This window comes from Podarcis pityusensis (assembly GCF_964106645.2).
Source record: "Podarcis pityusensis genome assembly, chromosome: 9".
NCBI classification, from domain to species: Eukaryota; Metazoa; Chordata; class Lepidosauria; order Squamata; family Lacertidae; genus Podarcis; species Podarcis pityusensis.
This window is the reverse complement of record NC_138034.1, coordinates 77,380,218-77,406,316: the sequence shown is the minus strand read 5'-3', so window position 1 is coordinate 77,406,316 and position 26,099 is coordinate 77,380,218. Positions and strand designations below refer to the sequence as shown.

The 26,099-nt window shown below is 51.7% G+C and overlaps 1 protein-coding gene across 1 annotated transcript; it reads left to right on the top strand.

Moving 5' to 3' along the window:
• Window positions 1–868: 868 nt before the first annotated feature.
• LOC308485388 (homeobox protein not2-like) lies at window positions 869–7,221 on the top strand (the record flags this gene model as incomplete). The annotated part of the gene is made up of 3 exons (XM_081021251.1): window positions 869–1,172; window positions 3,396–3,604; window positions 5,851–7,221. The coding sequence occupies 3 exons, from the start codon at window positions 869–871 to the stop codon at window positions 6,016–6,018; spliced, it is 681 nt and encodes a 226-aa protein (XP_080877377.1). The 3' UTR covers window positions 6,019–7,221.
• Between the last annotated feature and the right edge of the window lie 18,878 nt (window positions 7,222–26,099).

Below are 26,099 nucleotides of genomic sequence, written 5' to 3'. Positions count from 1 at the left end.
GTTTTTAATACAGTATTCTGTTGGGAGCTGCCCAGAGTGGCTGGGGAAACCCAACCAGATGGGTGGAGTATAAATATTATTATTATTATTATTATTATTACACGTTGGGCCCTTACAAAATCCGGATTAGAGCGCAGTGCCTGCATGCTTTCCTTGTGATTCCTGCATTGCAAGGGGTTGGACTAGATGACCCTTGAACCCCCTCCCATCTCTGCAATTCCGTGATTCTAGGAAAGGCAGCCAGGGGGCCGGTGCCAGCCAGGTGGGCGCAGTTAGCACTCAAAGGCCGACTTCTCTGATCTCGGCCCTTGTTCTGGGGGTGCCACGGGGGCGCAGGGCGCTTTACAGGGCAACTCCGGCAGCGCTTACTCGAAGTAGACCCATGGAAATGCACGCCGTGAGTGCAAGCTTTGCAACCACAGCATCCAGACGACAGCCCTCCCTTCCTGACTCGCTTCTGGGGGCTGGCGAAGGGGACGCAGGTCCCTGCCCTGCGGAGCCTACAGTCTAGCGGCTGCCCGTCCGGGAAAGGACGGGGCAGCGGAGGGCCGGGAGAAGCAACAGTGCCGACAGGGCCGCCGTCGGGCTAGCCGCTCGGGACGGAGAGAGGGGGTCTGTCGGGGGCGCCGGGCTGCTGCCGGATTTGCGCGCCCGAGGCGTCTCCTCCGGCCGCCCCGTCGAGGAGAGGAAGCCAAGCCCGACGGCGCGGCAGGGAGCAGCGGGGGGGGGGGGGAGTTTTCCTCGACGGCGCGGCCCCCGGAGGCTTCATCCCCGGCCCGAGCCACGCCCTCCGGGCTGGACGGGGCCGCCCTATAAAGCCCCCGTCGCCCGCGGCTGGGCCACCTCTCCGGCCCGCCCCGTCGCCAGCATGTTGCAGAGCCGGCCGCTGCCCTTCTCGGCGCTGGGCGAGCCGGCCGTCGAGGCTACCCGGGACCCGGCGCCTCCACCGCGGAGCCGCTTCGACATCGAGTCGCTGCTGGCCAAGCCGGAGCCGCCCCGTCGGAGCGCGCCCGGGGCCAGCCTCTGGGCCGCCGCCGCCTCCCCGGGCGCGCTGCGCTTCGGCTGCGCCCTCCGGTTCCTGCCGGTCCCCGCCGTCTGCTTGGGCGAGAGGACCCCCGCGCTGCTCCCGCTGCCGCCCCGCCAGTGCGCCCCGACCGGCTGCAGGAGGCCAGGTGAGAGCCGAGACGGGGACCCCGGGAGTGCGGGGCAGGCGTGCACGTGGGAACGGGCATAAGAGCGAGCATCATGCGGGGGGCAGTGGGTGGGGTGTCGTCTCAGGACCGCGCTCAGGTGTAGACTGCCTCTGACTCGGGAGGCTCAACACTCGGGGGGCTTATTGCGCAGCCGTCCCGACGAGGGATTTGGAGCGAGGTTAGAGGAGGCTGCGGGGAAGCAAGCGACCCTCCCCACTTCCCAGGGCAATTTCCCCTCGCTTTCCTTGTGGCAAGAAAGGGGAAAAGTCCAGGTTTTTTGGAAAGGGGTTTCTGGCGCAGCTGTGGTGTAGGGCTTTGTGTCAGACTGGGACCTAGGACCTGGGAGACCAGGGTTCACTGCCCCACTTGCAGGGTCACCTTGGGGGCCAGTGATTTTTCTCAGCCTAACCTCCCTTCAGGGCCGGATTGAGGTTTGATGAGGCCCTCAGCTTCTGAAGGTAACGGGGCCCTTTCTATGTCCAGCTGCCCTTTGTCAACAACAAATTGTCACTGTTTTTTTGTGTTGAATATATGCTACATGGTAATTGATGGACCTAATAGGTATCTAAAGCTATTTGTATATAACAAATAGAAGCCTACACAATACAAAACACTGTTGCTGTATGTGGGTTATATTTTATTTGTTTTTTATCTTACATTTTGGAAATGTACATCCAGGTTTTTTTCTTTAATTTTTTGTGGGGCCCTAAGCTAGAGCTTGTTTAGCTTATACGTCAATCCGGCACTGCCTCCCCTACAGGGTTGTTGGGCAGATTAAATGAGGAGGGGGAGGAGCATGTATAGGGCAGATCTACTCTGAAACGAATGAAGCTTCAGGACCCGAATTCTGGAGGGCCCTGAGAAGCGAATTTAGTCCACATTGCTTAAAAGTTTTGGGTTTGATAAACCCAATTTGAGTCACATTTTTTGTTGTATATATTTCAACATTCCCAAAGTCGGAGAGTCGATAGCCCGGCTGTTGTGAAGGTGTTGTGATCTGTTGAGGGACCACCCCATTGAAGTCTTTCTGGTTGTGAAGGGGCCCCATAACAGTTCAAGGTTCAGGGCCCCCAAAATGTAGGTCTGCTGCTGACACCACCTAGCGCTCCTTTCAGGAAAAGGTGGGATGTAGTTGCAGTGATTAAATAAAAAAGTTTCCCCAACCCTCTTAATTATGTGACATACATTTGCTGGTGTGCGCTTGAATCTGCTTTGAAAATAGTGTCTACTCCAAAGTATTGAACTGAATGGGGCTTCCCCCAGGTGAGACCATGACTGTAGCAAAAGCCCAACTGGGACTCATTGGGGAAAAGCAGACCCGGCCTCTGGCACGCCTTCCTGGTTGCAGCAATGGCAGCCCAGGGACTGCAGAAGGCGTTGGGGTCTAGGCGGGCGGATCATATTGCACTGATTCTGCGTCAGTGGTGCCGGCTGCCCATTCCTTCCCAAGCTCATAAGTCAGGCAATGAGTTTATTGTTCTAAAAGGCCACGACAAATTCGGCTCAAAGTGTCCCCAAACCCTAAAGACCTCAAAAGCCCTGAACGGTTTGGGACCAGTTTATTTGAAGGGCCCCCCCTCCATGCCCCTTATGCCCACAGGAGCCAGTCTCCAGCCCCATGGATCATCTGAGAGAAATCAGGTTCAGGGGTGCCAAGGGGATTCTGCAACACTGTACGTGGATTGGGCCCAAGGCATAGATTTGGCATGTGCGTCATGTCATAGGCAGATTCGCATCCTCTTTGGCAGGTGGAATGGAGGGTGCAAGAATAAATCCGTGGCTCAGCATTCCCTGCACCGACAGGCAGCATCTCTGCAGAGTTCTGGGCACTGCTACGCTTTCTTCTGTGTTGCCCAATTTATTGTCCTGCAAGCCGCCTTGGTGTTGCTTAGAAATGAAAGCTGGCCTGCCAGTGGTTTTACGACAAATAAATCCCACCGGGCGGCCGCAAATTCCTTGCTGCCGTGTGATTCAGGGGGGATGTGGGTGGGTCACAGCTTGGATGTCCAGCATTTGTCAGGGCTCATTGCAGGGGGTTGGACTGGATGACTCAAGGGGGCCCTTCCAACTCTACAAGCCTGTGGTTCTCTGACCTGCTTTCCCTCCCCCTCAGCGTCTCCCAGGCTAGTCGCTAATCTGGCCAGTGGTGTATTTTTCCTTGACCTCCGTGTCACAAGGATGTCTCCCCCTTTGCCGTTCCAGAGCTGGAGTTTGCTCACTGCACCCTTGCAGGTTCCCTGGGGGCTCCCCTTTCGTGGAGATCGGGGGGTCCCTGCAAGATGAAGAGGGTGCGCACCGTCTTCACGCCAGAGCAGCTGGACCGGCTGGAGAAAGAGTTCCTCAAGCAGCAGTACATGGTGGGCAACGAGCGGGTGGACCTGGCCGCCACCTTGCACCTCACAGAAACCCAGGTAGGCAGTGCCCCCCCCCCCCCACACAGCAAGGCCAGGAGGAAGCTCAGCATCCTTCCCCTCCGGCCCTCTCTTAAGAAGGAGAATTAAACTGAAGCACATCCTCCTCTTTCTGCGCTCCTCCCAGTGGAGGTGGGGACAGGTGTATCCCTGCTTCAAGTCGTTTACATACTGCCTTCTCTTGTATATTATTTACTACAAAGCTCAATGAACAAGCACCTTAGTGTGGGAATGTTCAGGGTGGCAGGAGAATCTATATCTTCTATATCTATACAGTGGTGCCTCGCAAGACGAAATTAATTCGTTCCACGAGTTTTTTCGTCTTGCGGTTTTTTTCGTCTTGCGAAGCACGGTGTCAGAAAAGCTTTGGAAAAGTTTCAAAAATCACCAAAGTCTTCAAAAACCTCAAAAAAGGCTACCACACCGCGTGCTATGAGTTGCTCCTCGAAGTCAAGTCGCAACTGTATTAACGGTTTTAAGAAAAAGGAAACAAACTTGCAAGACGTTTCCGTCTTGCGAAGCAAGCCCATAGGGAAAATCGTCTTGCGAAGCAGCTCAAAAAACCAAAAACCCTTTCGTTTTGTGAGTTTTCCGTCTTGCGAGGCATTCGTCTTGCGAGGTACCACTGTATATAGATTTAAAGGAGAATAATATTATTAAAATGTATTGTGTTTAAGATATTTGGAAAAAAATAATAAAAATTATTGGAAAAAACAAGGTGGCAGCAGAGGATTTATTGTTTATTAATATCTTTCCTAGGGATGCGGGTGGCACTGTGGGTTAAACCACAGAGCCTAGGACTTGCTGATCAGAAGGTCGGCGGTTTGAATCCCCACCACGGGGTGAGCTCCCGTTGCTCGGTCCCTTCTGCCAACTTAGCAGTTCGAAAGCACGTCAAAGTGCAAGTAGATAAATAGGTACCACTCCAGCGGGAAGGTAAACAGCGTTTCCGTGCGCTGCTCTGGTTCGCCAGAAGCGGCTTAGTCCTGCTGGCCACATGACCCAGAAGCTGTACGCCGGCTCCCTCGGCCAGTAAAGCGAGATGAGCGCCGCAACCCCAGAGTCGGCCACGACTGGACCTAATGGTCAGGGGTCCCTTTACCTTTAATATCCTTCCTAACTTGCACTAGCAAGTTCCTTTACTTAGCAGAGTTTACATTCCCCTTTACACAGCACAGCAGACAGCTGGTTGCAGGCTCGTGTGAGCCTCTCACTATTATACAGTTCAATCTCTCTTAGATTGAATTGTGCGTTCCTAGTAAGTTCCTAGTAAGTTCCCTCTTAAAAGAATAAAGACGCCCCAATCTTATTCAAAGTCAATAAAAGAAGTTTACTCACATCAGTTCACAGTTGGATCCCTGAAGGCAGACTTAGTTACAAATATGTACATGTGGATCTACCCCATATGGGGGAAGAATCCCAGTGCTGCTTCTAGCTGAGAAGCTAGCAGAGCAGTCCTAGCTAAAAGCTGGTCCAATGAAGAAGGAAGTCAAAAAGAGAGGAGGGGTGCTGCGTGACTCGTCCTTTTGTTACCTGGACAGGTAAAGTCACACCCACCTTCCATCATATGCAAAAGGAAGGATGCTCCAGCCAGGAGGAACAGGAAGTTTTGACTGGCTGAACCAAACATTCCCTCGCATGTCTTCTCTAGCATTACATGGAATGTTGTACTTGACTGCCTCTCATGGATCACATCCCACATTTAGCAACGAAACTTCGCATTACTGGAGCTTTGAATCACTGATATGTCACAAGTGGACTCTTTATTGCTGCGTTTGCAATTATTCAAGATAAAAGAAGAAATGAGCACTGAACCATTGACATATTATTACAAGTGAACACTTTATTTACTGGGTTTGCTATTGTTTGAGATAAAACCTATTTTGGAAACTACTTTTGCCATTTTGATGGATGTTTAGTGTTTGTTTACAGATAGTTGCCTTGGTGATAGGATCTTGTGTCGATTGCAACAGTCATTGTCTCACCAGCCTGTTCCTTGTTTTATTGTTAGACTCTCTTAAGAAGCGGCATCTTGCATCAAGGAGAGACCCAGGTGGCCAAGGACCTGGAAGCCAGGCCTGATGAGGAACGGTTGAGGGAGTTAGAACCATAGACTCGTAGTAGAGTTGGAAGGGAGCCCAAATCAGACGGGCAGGGGGCATCCTTGCGCGCTGATGCTGTCGGGATTGGGACAGGATCGCTTCCTTGCTCGGCCTCCTTCCACTTTCTGCCCTTCTGCCTTGCAGGTGAAAGTCTGGTTCCAGAACAGGAGGATCAAATGGCGGAAGCAGAGCCTGGAACAGAAGGCAGCCAAGCTCTCGCAGTTTGGGGGTCCGCAGCCCGTGCCCCGGGGGCTGCCAGACGAGGAGGACAGTGGCGAGAACGAGGAGGGGGACGTGGACATCGAAGTCTAGCGGTTGCTGCCCCAGCCAAGGACACCACTTTCGTTTTGTTTTAGCAGAGTTGGCATCTGCCTCCTGGGGAGGCCAGGACTTGATGGCGCCCCTGTGAACACCCCCAGAGCCTTGCCTGGTCCACCTGAGGACTGAGGTGGGTGGTCTGGGCCTTTGGATGCCAGTCTTGGTCTTTCTTTGCGTGCACACTCATTGCCTGGCTCCATCGGGCGGCATTCAGCGAAGGGCTTCCGCTAGGACTTTGGGCTGTGCGACAGAACTTTCTCTGTCTCTGTGCACCCCTAAATCTGTTCTGGGGATTCCCCAGACCCCGTGGACCAGAGCTGGGTGGGGGCAGCAGGGAGAAGAGAGGCAGGGGATTTTGCATTGCGCAGCCAGAAGTCCTTGCGCTAGTGGACTCTCTTGGCTGCATTGCGTTCTGCTCGCTGCCTCTGCTTCTGGGCACTAATGTGGCGCCAGGGAGCTGGTCAGCAGGACACACTGGAGCAAGGAGGCTCTGTTGAACTAGCCAGCCCATATCCAGTCTCAGGATTATCTTCCATGAATCCATGAAATGATGTATACATTAATCCTGTGGCAGTGAGTCCCATAGGTCAGTTACATATTGCTGTTCTTTCTCCGCGACAGCTTAGTTTGGTATTGTGAATGGGCAGCCCTTGCTGTTGGATTTGGTTTGCTCGCCCAAAGCTTTTGAGTTCTATGCCAAGCCTCCTGAATCCGGTGCCAGGGCAGAGGGCAACAGGGCTGACCTTTGCCCTTCAGGGCAAAAATTGTAGATCTGGCCCTGGAGCTTAATGCAGACCTTGGTGAATGTTTGAAATCTGAATCTAATATCTCAAAGTTTAATTGTAGCCGTTAACATTACACCAGGTCAAACCATTTTCCTTATGTAGCTCAGGTTTGTCTGCACAGACCGCCAACAGCTTTCCAGGATTTGAGATGGGGAAGGTTCCCAGCAGTACCTGGAAATGCCAGGAGTTGAACCCGTGACCTTTTCATGCTAGCAGATGTTCTGCCACTGAGCCTCAACCCTAAACGTTCCCTTCCTTGCTAAGTTTGCCACCAACTCGGACTGGTGATTCAGAGCCTCTTGGCAATCTCAGGGTATAACTGGTTGTGCCTGTTCCTTTCTTAAAAAAGCAGGACATTGCAAAATGGCCAGTCACGAATCGCGATATTTATTTATATAGCAGTAGCTGCACTTTTTAAAGTAGAAAAAGATATAATTTAATTTATTTTTTCCTCTTGTGTTTGTGCCATCGATAAAATCTGGTTTTGTAGGAAAGCAGAAAAATAAAAACTCTATATGCAAATCCTGTTCTGTCCCAGAGGCAACTGTCGCGGGAGTCTGCTGCGCCAAGCAGCGCTCATGGCTACGATGCGCGGCAGCAATCCTGCGCACGCCGGCAGCAAGACCTGAGTTCCAGGTGCGAGACCTGACTGCCCATGTTGCTCAGGGCTCTTTCTCCGCTGTGGGCCAAAGTCACAGTTAGCATCGGTTTCTGTGCGACTTATGGGCTGCATCAAAGCCTCCGGAACATGTGAACACGAATGGAGGTTATATCTCTCACCAGACACATACCGGGATGCAGGTGGCGCTGTGGGTTAAACCACAGAGCCTAGGACTTGCTGATCAGAAGGTCGGCGGTTTGAATCCCCGTGACGGGGTGAGCTCCCGTTGCTCAGTCCCTGCTCCCGCCAACCTAGCAGTTCGAAAGCACATCAAAGTGCAAGTAGATAAATAGGTACCACTGTGGCGGGAAGGTAAACGGCGTTTCCATGTGCTGCTCTGGCCACTGGGTGACTTTGGCTCAGCCACACACGATCTCTCAGGCCAGGCCGCCTCGCAGGGTTGTTGTCAAGGTCAAGTAGACCTGGGGGAGAAGGCATGTTTGCCACTTTGAGTGCCTTGAAGGCACCGTGGGATAGAAATGTGTAATAATAAATCATGCCGATTATTACGGTGTCTTGTATTTTGAATTGTGGCTCTATTTCCACTTTTCATGCTGCATGTGTCTTGTTCAAGTATGTCCCAGTTGCATTTTAAAATTTACAGATAAACATCTTTTCTTCTACATTTACGTACACAAGTCTATTTATTCTTCTGTACATGTTCATATCCTTAATATAATAAATTACTTTCCCCTGCCTCTTCACAGCTTCATCATCTCTCTTTATTTCATTTTCTGTGTTCTAGTATGCTTTCAATCTTCTCTTTATATATAGGATACCTCCTCTAATTGTCTTTTATTTTGTGAAATTTACTCTAGGCACATCCAAGTTTTGATTTGGGAAGCATGTTTGCACATAATTTTTGAAACAATCCCTTTCTTTTTTAACCCTTAAGTTCAAGTGATTTCTTGTTGCTTCTGTCGTTTTGGCTAGCTCTGCATATTCACACACTCTTCCTTCGTATCGAATCCCCTTTCCAATATTTGGCAATTAACACTCTAGCCACTGTTGTTGCGTATAGAAATACTCGTTTGCTTTCTCTTGGGATGTTTATGGTCATAATAATCCTGTGTTCTTATGCTGCTATTCTTATGTTTGTTTTTACCCTGCCTTTTTCCGGAATGGCATGCAAGGCAGCTTGCAACACACATTACAAACCAAAAACTAAAAACCGTGATAAAATTATCTTTCATATTGAGGCCACCTAAAATGAGGCCGAGGAACTCATTCCCACCCTGTGCCTTTTGCAAGGTGTATTTCCTTCCTCCTGCCAGAATATTCAGGTGAGCTCACCTGCAGACTGACAGCAGAGCCAGCATGCAAGGAGGAGGTGGTCTGAGGGCCGCGCTGCGAGAGACACCTGCTTCTGTTATCTGCATCTCCTCCCTCAGGTGTCCAAGAGAAATTGCAATTTTTAAAAAACTGCGTCTGTGGGGTTTATTTATGCATCATAATAACCAGAGCGGTGTTATCACAGATCGTGCATTTATTTTTTTAAAAAAGCCGCAGGGATGTGTGCCTTTGGACTTCCATCTTTAACGCTCGGGCCCATCTGACAATTCTATCTGAGCGTGGCTCCCTTGCGCTGGCTGGAACAGAAATGGGAGTTCACCTGAAGAAGGAGAACTTTAGTCTGAAGGCAGAGGTGGGGTGATGGTGATAGGAGCCAGCCTAAAGGGACCCCTGACCATTAGGTCCAGTCATGGCCGACTCTCGGGTTGCGGCGCTCGTCTCACTTTACTGGCCGAGGGAGCTGGTGTACAGCTTCCGGGTCATGTGGCCAGCATGACTAAGTCACTTCTGGCGAACCAGAGCAGCCCACGGAAATGCCGTTTACCTTTCCGCCGGAGCAGGGACCGAGAAACGGGAGCTCATTCCACCTCCGGGATTCGAACCACCGACCTTCTGATCGGCAAGTCCTAGGTTTAGACCACAGTGCCACCCGTGTCCCAGGAGCCAGCCTGGCCCTCCCTAAATGGCAGCCCCAGAGCTGGGCAGGGACGGGGGGAGCCCGCTGGGAGAGGTTCGGGAGCTGTGGGATTGCCGTTTGGACCAAGTGGATGCCCACCTGCCAGGGATTCTTCACCTGTGTTGCAGGGGGTTGGACTAGATGGCCTTTGGGGGTGCCTTCCAATCACGGTTCTGTGATTCTGTGAGCGAGGGCCCAGGAGGAGAAAGTGCAGGCTCTTCAGGCGTCTCTGAGAACAGTGCCATTCTGTGCCCTGGGACAAAATAGGGCAGGATTCACACTTTTCCAATGAGGAGGCAGATGTAGGGGCACTGTTGAGGAGGGATGGCACAGGCTATGTGGCAGGAGCTACAACAAACACAAACTGGGTGGAGGAGGCACAGTCTGCCCTGGTTGCTCTGCTTTGATGGCAAAGAAATCATGTGATAACTTGACAGTTACATTCCATTGATCCTCCCTCCCTTTCCCTCCCTCCCTCCCTCTCTCTTTCCTTCCTTCCTTCCTTCCTTCCTTCTCTCTCTCTCTCTCTCTCTCTCTCTCTCTCTCTCTCTCCCCCCTCCCTTACACATATATATTAATTTAGAATGCAACAAATGTAATTAACAGATGCCAAATGCAGGGGGGGGGGGAATCAAACACAATAATTAATATGTCAAGGTTCTAAGTAACCCAAATAGGTTTACACTCTGCTGTAACTTATTACTCCAGTACATTATCCATTTCTCAATAAATCCACTGTCGTCTTGTCTGCCCTCTCTGCTTCTCACCCTGTAGGTAAGCACACAATGTCCCTGATTTCAGTTACCCACCTCACGGATGGTGTTCTGTTTCCCCCCCACTTTTCACAAAATCATGACGGCGGTTAAGAGAGGTGGCGTTAATTCCCTGCCCTCTGTTCTTTAGCAATACTTTCTTGTGGGTAAAGTATAGCCAGCTGTTTTTAAAAGTGAAATTGCAATTCTCTGGGCTGGGGATCGTCCTTTCCTGGCAAAGAGGAGGCAGGTTTCTGTTCCACGATGGCACCAGCAGAGGGCTCTCTTTACCTGCAAATGCATCCCAGATGTGCAAGTGGCCTTTGCAGCTGGAAAGCCTCTCCCACAAGCTTCCACCAGGACAGATGCCACGATCCTGGAACGGGGGAAAACACAGCTAGGAACTGGCAGGCAAATGTGTTTGACACTGGGGGGGCTTTCTAACCACCCGCAATATCTCAAGGCCTACCTCTCCCCAGATGACCTACCTGGACCCTGAGATCATCTTCTGAGACCCTTCTTCGTGTGCCGCCTCCTTGAGAGGTCAGGAGGGTGGCAAGACGAGAACGGGGCCTTCTCTACAGTGGCTCCCTGTCTGTGGAATGCTCTCCCCAGGGAAGTTCGCCTGGCACGTTCATTATACATTAGGCGCCTTTTTAACCAGGCCCTTGGCTGATTTATCCTTTTTAACCAGGCCTTTGGCTGATTTGATTGACATCCTATGCCCTTTTAAAATGTGGGGTGTTGTTTGTTGTTTATTATGATAAAATTATTATTATTATTATTATTATTATTATTATTATTATTTATACCCCGTCCATCTGGCTGGGTTTCCCCAGCCACTCTGGGTAGCTCACAACATATCTAAAAACATCACAAAAACATCAAGCATTAAAAACTTCCCGATACAGGGCTGCCTTCAGATGTCTTCTGAAAGGCGAATAGTCGTTTATTTCCTTGAGATATGATGGGAGGGCGTTCCACGGGGAGGTTATCGGGTTGTCGTTTTTATTTTGATTATGGCTTTGTGGTTTTATATTCTGATTTTATTCTGTGAACCGCCCCAAGTCCTCTGGGTATAGGGAGGTATATGATTATTATTATTATTAATAATAATTCAGAACATTTGCTACACACATGAAAGCAGCCTCCCCCAATCTGGTGACCTTCAGATGTTTTGGATGACGACAATTATCACATTCCCCGGACAGCGCAGCCATATGACGCTGGGGCTGATGGGAGTTGTAGTTCATAGCATCCCGAGGGCGCCTGGTTGAGGTTGGCGCGATTCAAGGGACATGGTGCCAAGTGGGAGGAGACGAGGGCTGGGCTTCTGGGGGGGGGGCTGGGGGTTTGGAGGCTCCTGTCCTCTGAGCCACACGCAAAAGGCAGAAGCATTTGGGTCTTTTTTAGTAAGCAGAGACATCTGTGAAGAGATCCAAGATTTAGAACCTCAAAGCCAAAGTGAGAGCATTTGGGTCAAAATCAAGGGAGAGAAGAATAACAGTGACCTCATTGTGGGAGTTTACTATAGATCCCCAAGCCAAACGGAGGACATAGATGATGCCTTCCTGGAACAGATGGCCAAGCATGCAAAAGGAAGGGAGATAGTAGTAATGGGGGACTTCAATTACCCGGATATTTGTTGGATGTCAAACTCAGCCAAGAGCATAAGGTCAAACAGATTCCTCACTGGCCTTGCAGACAACTTCATTGTCCAGAAAGCGGGAGAAGCAACAAGAGGAACAGCCATTTTAGATCTGGTCCTAACCAATGTTGATGACCTGGTTAGTGGGGTAGAAGTGGAAGGATCATTAGGCGCGAGTGATCATGCTCTTCTGAAGTTTACTATACAGCGGAAAGGAGCAGCCAAGCATACTAGGACTCAATTTCTTGACTTTAAGAAAGCCGACTTCATAAAACTTAGGGAAGTGCTGGGTGAGATCCCATGGACAGTAATACTAAAAGGAAAGGGAGTTCATGATGGCTGGGAGTTTGTTAAGAGGGAGATAGTAAAAGCACAACGTCAGGCAATACCAGTGAGACGGAAACATGGAAGGTGCCTAAAGAAGCCAGGGTGGCTATCTAAAGAACTTTTAACTGAGTTAAGATTAAAAAAGGATGTGTACAAAAAATGGAAAAGGGGGGAACCACCAAAGAGGAATTCAAACAAATAGCCAGCATGTGTAGACACAAGTCAGAAAAGCTAAAGCACAGAATGAACTCAGGCTTGCTAGAGAGGTTAAAAGCAACAAAAAAGGCTTTTATGGGTATGTCCGTAGCAAAAGGAAGAACAAAGAAACAGTGGGGTCACTCAGAGGAGAAGATGGTGAAATGCAAACAGGGGACACAGAAAGAGCTGAACTCCTCAATGCCTTCTTTGCCTCAGTCTTCTCCGATAAAGAAAACAATGCCCGACCTGAAGAATTTGGAGCAAATGATTCAGCAAAGGAAACACAGCCCAGAATAACTAAGGAGATAGTACAAGAATACTTGGCTAGTTTAGATGTATTCAAGTCTCCAGGGCCAGATGAACTGCATCCAAGAGTATTAAAAGAACTGGCAGATGTGATCTCAGAACCACTGGCAGTCATCTTTGAGAATTCCTGGAGAACAGGCGAAGTCCCGGCAGACTGGAGGAGGGCAAATGTTGTCCCTATTTTCAAAAAGGGGAAAAGAGAGGACCCAAATAATTACCGCCCAGTCAGTCTGACATCAATACCAGGGAAGATTCTGGAGCAGATCATTAAGCAAACAGTCTGTGAGCACCTAGAAAGGAATGCTGTGATCACCAATAGTCAGCATGGATTTCTGAAAAATAAGTCATGTCAGACTAACCTGATCTCGTTTTTTGACAGAATTACAAGCCTGGTAGATGAAGGGAACGCAGTGGATGTAGCCTACCTTGATTTCAGCAAGGCATTTGACAAGGTGCCCCATGATATTCTTGTCAAGAAGCTGGTAAAATGCGGTCTTGACTATGCTACCACTCAGTGGATTTGTAACTGGCTGACTGACCGAACCCAAAGGGTGCCCATCAATGGTTCCTCTTCATCCTGGAGAAGAGTGACTAGTGGGGTGCCACAGGGTTCTGTCTTGGGCCCGGTCTTATTCAACATCTTTGTCAACGACTTGGATGATGGACTCAAGGGCATCCTGATCAAATTTGCAGATGACACCAAACTGGGAGGGGTGGCTAACACCCCAGAGGACAGGATCACACTTCAAAACGACCTTGACAGATTAGAGAACTGGGCCAAAACAAACAAGATGAATTTCAACAGGGAGAAATGTAAAGTATTGCACTTGGGCAAAAAAAATGAGAGGCACAAATACAAGATGGGTGACACCTGGCTTGAGAGCAGTACATGTGAAAAGGATCTAGGAGTCTTGGTTGACCACAAACTTGACATGAGCCAACAGTGTGACGCGGCAGCTAAAAAAGCCAATGCAATTCTGGGCCTCATCAATAGGAGTATAGCATCTAGATCAAGGGAAGTAATAGTGCCACTGTATTCTGCTCTGGTCAGACCTCACCTGGAGTACTGTGTCCAGTTCTGGGCACCACAGTTCAAGAAGGACACAGACAAACTGGAACGTGTCCAGAGGAGGGCAACCAAAATGGTCAAAGGCCTGGAAACGATGCCTTATGAGGAACGGCTAAGGGAGCTGGGCATGTTTAGCCTGGAGAAGAGGAGGTTAAGGGGTGATATGATAGCCATGTTCAAATATATAAAAGGATGTCACCTAGAGGAGGGAGAAAGGTTGTTTTCTGCTGCTCCAGAGAAGCGGACACGGAGCAATGGATCCAAACTACAAGAAAGAAGATTCCACCTAAACATTAGGAAGAACTTCCTGACAGTAAGAGGTGTTCGACAGTGGAATTTGCTGCCAAGGAGTGTGGTGGAGTCTCCTTCTTTGGAGGTCTTTAAGCAGAGGCTTGACAACCATATGTCAGGAGTGCTCTGATGGTGTTTCCTGCTTGGCAGGGGGTTGGACTCGATGGCCCTTGTGGTCTCTTCCAACTCTATGATTCTATGATTCTATCACCTTGCCAAAAAAAGGTCCATATAGTTAAACTATGGTTTCCCCAGTAGTGATGTATGGAAGTGAGAGCTGGACCATCAAGAAGGCTGATTGTTGAAGAATTGATGCTTTTGAATTCTGGTGCTGGAGGAGACTCTTGAGAGTCCCATGGACTGCAAGAAGATCCAATCTCTCCATTCTGAAGGAAATCAGCCCTGAGTGCTCACTGGAAGGACAGATCCTGAAGCTGAGGCTCCAAGACTTTGGCCACCTCATGAGAAGAGAAGACTCCCTGGAAAAGACCCTGATGCTGGAAAGATGGAGGGCAGAAGGAGAAGGGGACGACAGAGGACGAGATGGTTGGAGAGTGTTCTGGAAGCTACCAGCATGAGTTTGACCAAACTGCGGGAGGCAGTGGAAGACAGGAGTGCCTGGTGTGCTCTGGTCCAGGGGGTCATGAAGAGTCGGACACGACTAAACAACAACAACAGTTTGCAGAAAAGGCGAGGCAGAAGCAACATGACCGAGGTTTATAAAGTTGTGCGTGGGCTGCAGAAAGTGGCCATAGAGAAGTTTTCCTCCCTCTCTCATAACGTTAAAAGTCACGAACATCTAGAAGAAGGAGCGTCGACAAAAGAAGATGGGATGCAAAAACTCATGGACTATGCAGAAATGGTGGAACTTACCGGGAAAATAAGAAATCAACAAACAACAAACTTTTTATTAAAAAAATGGAAATGGTTTATTGAATACAGTATGTACAAATAAATTGTAAACTGACATTAGCAGGATCATTGTAACAACCTGCAGCTTCAGAAGAGTAAATAATGAAAGGAGATGAATAAAGGAATAGGTTAATTCAGAATATGCAGGAAATGATAAATACAAATTGAAGGAACTGCAGAAAGGAGGAAGGAAGCCAAGGTTTGAAACGTTAAAATGACGGTAAAACTATCGAAATATATATACAGTGGTACCTCGGGTTAAGTACTTAATTCGTTCCGGAGGTCTGTTCTTAACCTGAAACTGTTCTTAACCTGAAGCACCACTTTAGCTAATGGGGCCTCCTGCTGCCGCCGCGCCGCCGGAGCACGATTTCTGTTCTCATCCTGAAGCAAAGTTCTTAACCTGAAGCACTATTTCTAGGTTAGCGGAGTCTGTAACCTGAAGTGTCTGTAACCCGAGGTACCACTGTAACTGAAAATAATAGAAGAAGAAGTAGTAATGAACATCGAATGAAGCAGAATGTTGGAAAATCCAGGGCAGATACAAGAAAGACCTTCTCCAGGCAGGGCAGAGTTAGCCTGTGGAACTCCCTCCCACCTGGGTGGCTTGGAAAGAGGACCGGACAAAGTCCTGGTGGAGGAGAGGGCCAGGAATGGCTGTGCTGTGCGGCTGGAGGGAGCAAGGCTTCTGAACAGCAGTTGCTGGAGAGGCAGCTCTGGGGCTCGGGGAATTCCCCTTGGGGCATCTACTTGGCCCCTGTGAGAACAGGATCCTGGACTAGGTGGGCCAGGGGCCTGATTCTGCAGAGCTCTTCTTACTTTCCTGTGGGGCCCCTGGATGCTCTAGTTGAGATTCCTGCATTGCAGGGGGTTGGACTCGATGACCCTGGGGATTCCTTCCAATTGTATGATTGGCAGGCAGAGGGTCTTCTCGGTGGTGGCACCTGCTTTGTGGAAGGCCCTCCCACCAGATGTCAAAGAGAAGAACAACTACCAGACTTTTAGAAGACATCTGAAGGCAGCCCTGTTTAGGGAAGCTTTTGATGTTTAACAGGCCACTGTATTTTAATACTTTGTTGGAAGCCTCCCAGCCACATGGTTTCCCCAGCCACATGGGTGGGGTATAAATAAAATAATAATAATAATTAATAATAATAATAATAATAATTTATTCTGTGATCCTCTTTGCGCTCAAAACCCTCCAGTCTTGCCATTGCTTTCAACGAGTTTGCTTTGCCCAGGCCTGGAAGGGGTTATGGGGGGGGGGTCTCACCTTTGTCCTCCTGCAGGAGCCCCCCTGCCCCTAACCAGGGCTCCTGGGCCTCCCCACGGCTCCCGGGACACCAGCTGGGCCGGCCGGACATGGAGGGGGCGCCTGGTCCATCTGTCCGGTCTGGAAAGTCATTGCCAAACGTGGCGAGGAGACGCCCTCGGAATCGAGAGCTGGGGATTTCCAGGCTTATTTGTCAACAGCTGCCCCCCCCCATTGCCGCAGCCCCTCTTAATCTTGGCTACAATTGCAGTTTGCTGTGCAAACAGATCTTGGCGCAGCATCCGAAAGAGGTCACTTAAAGCCGCCCAGAGGAATGCCGGGTAATTCGGTGAGTGAATCATGGCATCACTAAAGCAGGATTGAGGCGATTTTCGGAGCAATTGCCCTTCAATATCCCTAATCCTGGGCGCTGAATGGGGTCCTTAACTCTCTATATTATTCCAGCGTTATTCTCTATTGATTGACTGTTAGGAAGGGTCAGAATGTAAATAAGAGTTGTGTGCAGGAGAATCGCCCGGCCTGATTGCTTTCCTCCGAGGGTCCGCGGCTCCTGTCAGTCTGGCCAGGCCAGCTGGGGCCGGAAAACCACAGAGGGGGCCAGTGCCACTCCCTGCCCAGCTCTCCCATGCCAGGCCAAGGGGGCTTCAGTCCGCCCAGTGCCATGGAAGTGGGGCAGGGTCAAGTGGTAAAGACTGGAAAGTCTTCAGAGGCACATGATGGAAGTCATTGTATAAGATAAGAAAGCATGTTATATGCTTTTTGGAAATTATTTGTAAAAACCAATAAAACATATTTATAAAAATAAAGGAAGTGGGGTAGGTTCAGGAGCCTTGGCCTGGGAGGTGGCTGGCCTGATTGCAAGAGGAAACGGAAACACTGGTCTGGTTTCCGCAAGTCCATCCTTCGCTGGAGATGCCTCCACTTTTGATCAATGTGCCTTTTAATAGAGTTGGAAGGGAACCCCAGGGGTCAAGTAGTCCAGCCCCCTGCAAGGCAGGCTTGTTTCCTGCTGCTCCAGAGGGCAGGACCCGAGCGGACAGAGTCAAATAGCAAGGAGATTCCGGCTAAACATCCGGAAGAACTTTCTGACAATGTGAATCGGATGGGAGTTACCTGGGTCTTCCTTCCCCCCCTTTTTGAAGATGGGGACCACCTTTGCCTGCCTCTGGTCTGCAGGGACTCACCTGTCCTCCATGAATTCTGAAAGACTCCCTTGGAAGGCGGCGGCCTCTCCTCCCTCGGAGGTTTCGAAGCAGAGATGGGATGGCCGTCTGTCAGGGATGCTTCAACTGTGATTCATGCCTCGCAGGGGGTTGGACTGGATGAACCTGGGGTTCCCTCCCCATTCTATGATTCTACCTGCCAGCCCTCCCTGCCGGTCTCCTCTCCGCAGTGTGATCTGACCCTGGAGGCAGAAAGGGCCCCCTCAGACCTGCCTTTGCATCCCTGGGGAGGCTTAGAGCAGGGGTCAGCAAACTTTTTCAGCCGGGGGCCGTTGTTCTGTATGGGACAATGACAATAAAGATTATCATATCATATACATTAGGGGACGCGGGTGGCACTGTGGGTTAAACCACAGAGCCTAGGACTTGCCGATCAGAAGGTCGGCGGTTCGAATCCCCGCGACAGGGTGAGCTCCTGTTGCTCGGTCCCTGCTCCTGCCAACCTAGCAGTTTGAAAGCACGTCAAAGTGCAAGTAGATAAATAGGTACCGCTCCGGTGGGAAGGTAAACGGCGTTTCTGTGTGCTGCTCTGGTTCGCCAGAAGTGGCTTAGTCCTGCTGGCCACATGACCCGGAAGCTGTACGCCGGCTCCCTCAGCCAGTAAAGCGAGATGAGTGCCGCAACCCCAGAGTTGGCCACGACTGGACCTAATGGTCAGGGGTCCCTTTACCTTTACCTTATACATTTTTAAAATTTCTTGCTTAGGACTGCTTTTGTTATATTTTTGCAATGATAAAAATCTTTTCTTGCCATATGCCGTCTTGACTGGGTCTGAACTCTGGGAACGCATGACACCCCCTCCAACATTTCTCCCATGAAAATAGGGACACCTTAAAGAAAAGGGGGGCATTCTGGAATCAAATCAGAAACTGGGACGGCTTCTGTAGATCTGGGACTGTCCCTGGGAAACAGGGACGCTTGGAAGGTCATTGGTGGTGAGGACCAGGAACCCCACAGGCATTTTTGCTGCCCCAGGGGCAGGCAGCTCAAGGCCACCCTCCCCACCGCCTCTGGCCTGGCAATCTCCCTGTCCCCCTGCCACAGATGCCCACCTGCCCAGCGGTCCATGCCAGCCCTCACCTGGCAGAGATCTCTGCCCACCTTCCCAGCTCTTTCCTCTTCGCTCCCCATTAGACTCTCATGATCCGGGCAATGAGGCCTCATGAAGCCCTAAAGAGCCGTTTAGAAGGGAGAGTCAGCTGTCTCCATCTCTTTCGAGGTCAGAAGCCAGGCAGGCAGCTTCAGCGGGAGGAGGGGGCCGAGGCGGCGTTTGTCCCCTGGTGAAACAATAATACTAATAAAAATATTTCCTCCATTTCCCTTTGCGAGATTAATGATAAACTGTCCATCCCCTAAAAGAAAACGCAGATAACACTTCTAATTTTACTTCAAGGCTAGGAAATGCCATTTCTACGCAAAGCAGGTCTGGCGGGTGGGAAGGGGGGGCGACAAAACTGCCACAATGAACAGAGCGCCTCCCCCCCCCTTCTTCTTCCCAGGCAAGACTTTGATAGAATTTTCTCTCTGTGTTTTTTCATATTATTATTATTTTGTTTTAAACTGGAATGCCCCCGGAGCTACTGGCAGCAGGGGCACAATAAAGCAAAATCATATTTTAGTCAAAATAGGCAGGACGGCGCTTGCAGCCAACTTCCAAATTAGCATTTTGAGGGCAAATAGGCAGCCAATTTGAGATAATGAGGCCTGATTATTCAATCCAATGAATGTTAAATAGGGAGACGGGGCTCTGACGCCTTATCTCGCCCGCCTTCGATTTAGGTTAGTTTATTTTTAATCGTTTCACATTTTGAACTCTTCATTTGTTCTCCGACTCTCCCCCCCGCCACCGTCCTGCCCCCACCCTGTCCCTTTGTGAACGGAGGAAGCTGGGGGTTTGCTCCAGCGCAGGTATTTTGCATGGGGAAATTGCTACAGAAGGACCCTTCCGGCCAGGAATGGAGATTGAGGCCCCCCCTTCTGTCCTCCCCCCTCCCTACGCCCACCAGACCCCTTGGCACTCTGATCATCGCTCACTGGGAGCAGATAACTTTTCACCCATCATTTTTCTCCGTCTCCCTCTCTCGGCAACTTGGATTCCCCCCTGAACCCGACCCCGTAGAAATCCTCTCCATCTCAGCTTCTCTCCTCGCCTCTTGGTACCCAACGCCCACCTGCCTGGAGCTTCTTCACACAGGTGCCCTTGGGAAGTGAGAGACCCCCACCACAAGGCACCCCTGAGCTGCAGAGCACCCTGCCCAGGCGCAGAGCAGACCCTGGCCGGCCCACGAACCAGGGGGAGTCTGTGCGTGTGACCCAGGAGGAAGGGCCACTCGCGACGACCTGGGTGGCATCTTGGGCCAGGGAAGACGGTGTAAGGACCTAAGGAGACCCCTGCAGGGTCAGGCCAGGGGCCCCTCTAGCCCAGCATCCTGGGGGATGTAAATGCAATATATAAGTAAATAAACAAAGAGGAAGCACGAGTTGAAAGGGCACAGCAAAGACAGGTCTAGACATGGCGTCAGAGGAACAAGGACTCCTTCCTGGCTGTCGGAGAAGTCCGGCCAAGGAAGGTGCCTGTTGGCATGGAGGCCAGACAGTTGCCTGCCGAGAGATGCTTGCAGGTAGAAGCAGCCAGGTGTCCGGCTCCTGAGGACGTTCTGTACAGGCTGATGCCAACCCCTCCCAAACAGGCCCCGCAATGTCCTCCTGTGCCTTTGGATTGCTTTATTTGAAGCTGCCCTGGAGGAGCGTCGCAGGCCTTTGCAGGATGAATGGAATCTGGGGCAGAGAAAGAGGCCGAAGGGTTCACTCCGCCCGGCAACATCCAAACTGCCCTCCTCCCAGCTTCTTTTCTGCCCTTCCATTGCTCTGTGTTGAAGACCTCATTCCCCTGGCGAGAGAAGAGCCCCCATCAAGGGCAGCCCCCCCCTGCGAGGGACATGCCATGGCTGGCCCCAGCTGTGCTCTGATGACCTGTCAGGGATGTGCCAGTATTTTAATATCTGCTGCTGGAAACCTCCGGAGGGGAGAGCACTGCCCTTGTGTTCGAATCCTGCTTCCTGGTTTCCCCAGTGTTTGGCCACTGTGAGAAGAGGTGGCAGGTCTGGATGGGCCCCCGCAGGCCTGATCCAGCAGCTCTTCGGAGGTTCCGATGTTCTCAGCCAGGCTGGGAAAGGGCTGTCTGCACACTGCATTCCTCCTTATCTCTCCAGAGCCTGCCATCCCTTTGATGTGCTAATAGGGAGGAGGCCTGTTCTCCTTGGCGAAGCCTGGGCACCAAGGGGCGTCTCCTGCCCCCCCCAGGCCTTCCTTGGTCCTGCGGTCAAAGGCAGCCCCCCCTCAATCTCATCAAGCCAGGGTTAATATTCAACCACAAATGACCAAAGTGATGTTGCAACAACCGACGACCACAGTGTGATGCAGCGGCAAAAAAAGCTAATGCGATTCTAGACTGCATCAACAAGAGTATAGTAAAAAGGTATAGGTAAAGGGGACGCAGGTGGCGCTGTGGGTTAAACCACAGAGGCTAGGACTTGCTGATCAGAAGGTCGGCAGTTTGAATCCCCGCGACGGGGTGAGCTCCCGCTGCTCGGTCCCAGCTCCTGCCAACCTAGCAGTTCGAAAGCATGTCAAAGTGCAAGCAGATAAATAGGTACCGCTCCAGCGGGAAGGTAAACGGCGTTTCTGTGCGCTGCTCTGGTTCGCCAGAAGCGGCTTAGTCATGCTGACCACATGACCTGGGAGCTGTATGCCGACTCCCTCGGCCAGTAAAGCGAGATGAGCGCCGCAACCCCAGAGTCGGCCACGACTGGACCTAATGGTCAGGGGTCCCTTTACCTTTACCTTTTAAAAGACCCCTGGATGGTTAAGTCCAGTCAAAGGCAACTATGGGGTATGGCGCTCATCTCGCTTTCAGGCCGAGGGAGCCGGCGTTTGTCCACAGACAGCTTTCCAGGTCATGTTGCCAGCAGGACTAAACTGCTTCTGGCGCAACGGGACACCGTGATGGAAACCAGAGCGCACAGAAACACCATTTACCTTCCCGCCACAGCGGTAACTATTTATCTACTTGCACTGGTGTGCTTTCGAACTGCTAGGTTGGCAGGAGCTGGGACAGAGCAATGGGAGCTCACTCCATTTCAGGGATTCGAACTGCTGACCTTTTGATTGGCAAGCCCGAGAGCAGTGGCCTCACAACTGGGGGGTGACAAAAAGGCACCCGCAAGGGCTCGTGGCAGCATGAGCAGCCATCGCGCCTCCGCCGCTACATGTGGAGGATCCTCCGTTTGCGGCTGTAGCCGCAAGCAGAGGATCCTGGCGCTGGCGGCAAACGGCTATGTACAGCGCATGTGCAGCGTCACACGCATGCGCTGTACGTAACGCTGCTGCACATGCGCTGTACATAGTGGTTTGCCGCCCTGGGTGTCACAACGCCTTCGTTCTCCCCTGCTTCCAGCTCTGCCATTCTAGGATGACCTCTCCACCTCCTCCTCTCCAGGCTAAACATTTTGATGCAGAAGCTGCCTCCGACTTAACAGGTCTCCATCTTCCGCACGCAGCCTGGTAAATTAGACTTGCAAATATAATTCTTGCAGACGCATGCCGCTCTGGCGGGCAACTGACAGCATGCAAGGGCAGGCAGAAGGCGAGGGTTTCGGCAGGGCTGGGGGGGGGGGGCAGAGGCAGGTTCAGGACCTCTACCTTGATGCTGGCCCTGCCCTGACCCTGACGCTGAGCTGGTGGCCCCGGGGGCAAGGCATTAAGTGGCGGTAACATCATCACCAAGGAGACCTGCGTCCCTGCCACGCTCCCCTCTCTCTCAGCAAACAAAGTGGGATCAATTCAGACAGCGTCAAAAGCAACCCTGGATGATACCGTCCTGACTTTGGGAGGAGCTGCTGGGTGGGGGGGGGGTGTCCCGGGGGGGTGGGGGGTCCCACCCACCATTCTGGACTCCTGTCAAGAGAGCAGCAGCTGCAGACTGCAAAAAAGGATTGGCGTTCTTCCCCAATGGAGGGATTTTTTTACCCAGATGCCAGGGAAGGAGGAAGGGGAGGGGAGGTGGAGAGAGGTCCCACAGGTAGCCAAAGACACTTTGGGGCCTGAGTCGATGTCCTTCCCTCCCCAAGTCATAAGAACGTAGTCAGTGCCTGCAGGATCAGGCCAGCAGCCCATTTAGACCAGCAGCCTGTTCTCCCCGTGGCCAACCAGGTGCCAGCAGGATTGGAGCAGAAGTCTCTCCTCGCCTCCTGCGGTTTCTTTTCAGAAGCGTTGAAAATGGATAAATGACGCAAATAGGTTGGGACACAGATGCTACTGGTTGCTTAATACCATATACAGTGGTACCTTGGTTTAAGAACAGCTTGGTTTATAAACAACTTGGATTAAGAGCGCTGCAAACCCGGAAGTAGGTGTTTTGGTTTGTGAACTTTGCCTCGGAACCAGAACATGTTTTGCTTCCTGATGAGTGTGGGCAGACCGTGTGGGCAGCGCGGAGCCTGCATGCGCCCAAGCCCCCGTGTCACTCCCAGGAGAGATGTGTGGCTCGGGCACGCTGCAAGTCCTGCGACGAGTGCCGCCCGGCATTTTGTCACCCCCCTCAGTGGTGACACCCGGGGCGATCCACCCCCACTGCACCCCCTTCCTCCGCCCCTGCTGCTACCCACTTGGCACCCACTGCGCACGGAAGGCCCTGATCCCTTGGGCTCAGGAGTGTGCCCCCCTCTGCCTCCAGGAAGGCGACACTTGACACCTTCCTCCCAAAAGCTTGGCTTTTGCGCCAGACCCACAGGTGGGTGAGGGGCTACGGTGGTGAAGCCATGGGGGGGGGGGCTCTCTTCTCCCTTTGGAGACTCTCCCAAAGTGGCCCTTAGAGTCCCGTTTGCGCCGAAATCCCATTATGCATTCCGCCTCTGCCGGCCTGTTCTATCTTTATTCATGATCTCCCTTTGATTTCTCCTTCCTCCAATTGCGCCTTCTTCTCTCTCCCCACTTTCTTCCGATTATCTTTCTCCTTCCCGTATCTCAAGCTCTCTGTTGCTTTCTGCTCTTCTCCCGGTAATTGTATTGTCTCTCTCTCTTCCCCCTCCCCGCCTCGACCTGCCCCTTGCCAGGCGCCGTCTCCCCCCACCAAGGCAGCTTCTCTGTCCCCCTTCCTCCTCCTTTGCTCTCTAACAGGCGCCTTTTCGCTTTCCACTTTCCACCGCAAACAAACAAACAAAACCCCCCAAAATCCCCTGAGAAATGGACCCCAGCAGCCAAGGAACTGTTTGCTCACGCCAGGGACTTATATGTTTCCTTGTCTCATACAATTTACTCACCTTAAAGCTGTTTGCGGAAAGATGCTGCGAGAAAACAAAACTTAAAATCACAACAAAACACTTTAAAAACATGCAAAAGTTCAAATACCAAAACAGATTAAAAATTACCTCCATGTTTTTCGCAGGTGAAGAAAAGAGGGCAGTGAAGGCGCCTGCTTGATCTCAATAGGCGGGGAGTTCCACAGGGTAGAGGCTGCCACACTAAACCACCGGGTCCTTACCAACGCAGAAAGGGGGTTGTGTGGCACCTGTAGACATGGTCTCCGACACCTCTGAAATGCCCAAGGAGGGGTGACCGGTGTGGGCACAGCCTGCGGGCAGCAGAGGGTCTGGGGCTGTGTCCAAGGTCAGCAAGTTGGAGGCTGTGGCAAGATTTATTTGGGGATATTTCTGGATCAATACTTCTCGGCAAGCAGAATTTCACAGCTCAGAGGAGCCCCATTGAATCAGGCCAGCGACCCATCTCAAGGTGGTGCACGTGGTTCTCCCTCTCCCCGCAACAATCCTGCGAGGTAGGTCAGCCTGAGAGGCAGTGACTAGCCCCCAAGGTTGCCTGGAGGATTCGAACCCTGCTCTCCTGGGTCCTGGTCCTCATTTAATGTCCACAACAATCTTGTGAGTAGGGTTGCTCTGAGAGGAGCGACTGGGCCCCCGGGTCACACCCAGCGAGCTTCCTTACAGAGCGGAGGATTCAAACCCTGGTCTCCCAGGTCCCTGCGACACTCTAATTCTTACACTACACTTGCTCTCTATTATACAAAAGCCAATAAAAATTATTTTTAAAAATGAACAACAACCTACCTCCTCAAAAACAGGCAAAACCGGCCACAATGAACGAGGCAACTTGTAAGGCAGCACTGAGCTCCCAAGAAAATAAGACCATCCCTGTGGCTGCTGCTGGATCAGGCCCAAGGAGCCTGTCTAGTCCAGCATCTTGTTCCCTCCATGGGAAGAAGCCCACCAGCAGGACCTGAGTGCAGCAGGGAGGGGGCACATTCCCACTGGGCCCCCCCAAAGGCCTTTGCTTCTGGCAGGGCTCAGCCATAGGATCATAGGAGGGACCCCCAAGGGTCATCCATTCCAACCCCCTGCAATGCAGGGATCTCAGCTGAGGCATCCGTGAGAGAGAGACGGGCTGGGAGGGCTGTGGCCGAGGGGTAGGGCACCTGCCTGGCATGCAGAAGGCCCCGGGTTCAGTCCTTGAACCCTGGGCAGCTGCCGTCTGTCAGTGTAGGCATCACTGAGGTGAGCTGGACCAGCGGCCTCATGAGGCTTGAGGCGGCTTCCTCTGGATGGTGGCCAGAGAGCATTGGTGCAATAGGCCCTGCAGTGCTCCTGGGCATGCTCAGCCCTCGCCCGCCCATGCCAGTCTCCTCGGCTGCTGGGAGAGTGTTCCTTGCTCCCGCGATGTTGCTACTTCCTTGGCGAGAGCTTCTTACCTGAGGCTGTTGCTCAACTGATTTGTAGTCTGCAAAGTGGCAGCTCCAAGTGCTAATTGGATCATTTTCCTTTCCTGGCTTTCTTTGCACCAGATGGCGGAGGGTTGTGGCGCGGCGCCTGCGCCTGCCTCCTCATTGTCTTTTTATATTCTCCGCGGAAGCTTCGCCTTAACTCTTTCGAGGAGGCCTCTTCCGAGAACAATCGGTGCCCACGTTTTCTGGGACTGGTCCCCGTCCCTGGCGCTGGCCAGGCAATGGGGGAAGAGGAGGAGCTCGGGGGGGTGGAGAAGTCTTTTCATGCCACCCTGCCATGCCTGCTTGAACCCAGGCACTTTTCTCTCTCTCTCTCTCTCTCCTGCTCAGGCCGCATCTGGTTCCTGGTAGGATCTCTCTCTGGGCAGGCAATGCCATCCTCTGCAAAAGGGAGAAGAGGCCAGCGAGGGATTTGCAAACAAAAAATAGATGCCCCTTGGCATCCCTTCTGTGGGAATGTTGTGGATCCTAGGAGACGATATATTGATTAAATATTATCCTTTCTCACTCATGCTACTGTGTTAGTAAAGGTAAAGGGACCCTTGACCATTAGGTCCAGTTGCGGCCGACTCTGGGGTTGCAGCGCTCATCTCACTTTATTGGCCAAGGGAGCCGGCGTACAGCTTCCGGGTCATGTGGCCAGCATGACGAAGCCGCTTCTTGTGAACCAGAGCAGCGCACGGAAACACCGTTTACCTTCCTGCCAGAGCGGTACCTATTTATCTACTTGCACTTTGATGTGCTTTTGAACTGCTAGGTTGGCAGGAGCAGGGACCGAGCAACGGGAGCTCACCCCGTCGCAGGGATTCGAACCGCCGACCCTCTGATCGGCAAGCCCTAAGCTCTGTGGTTTAACCCACAGCGCCACC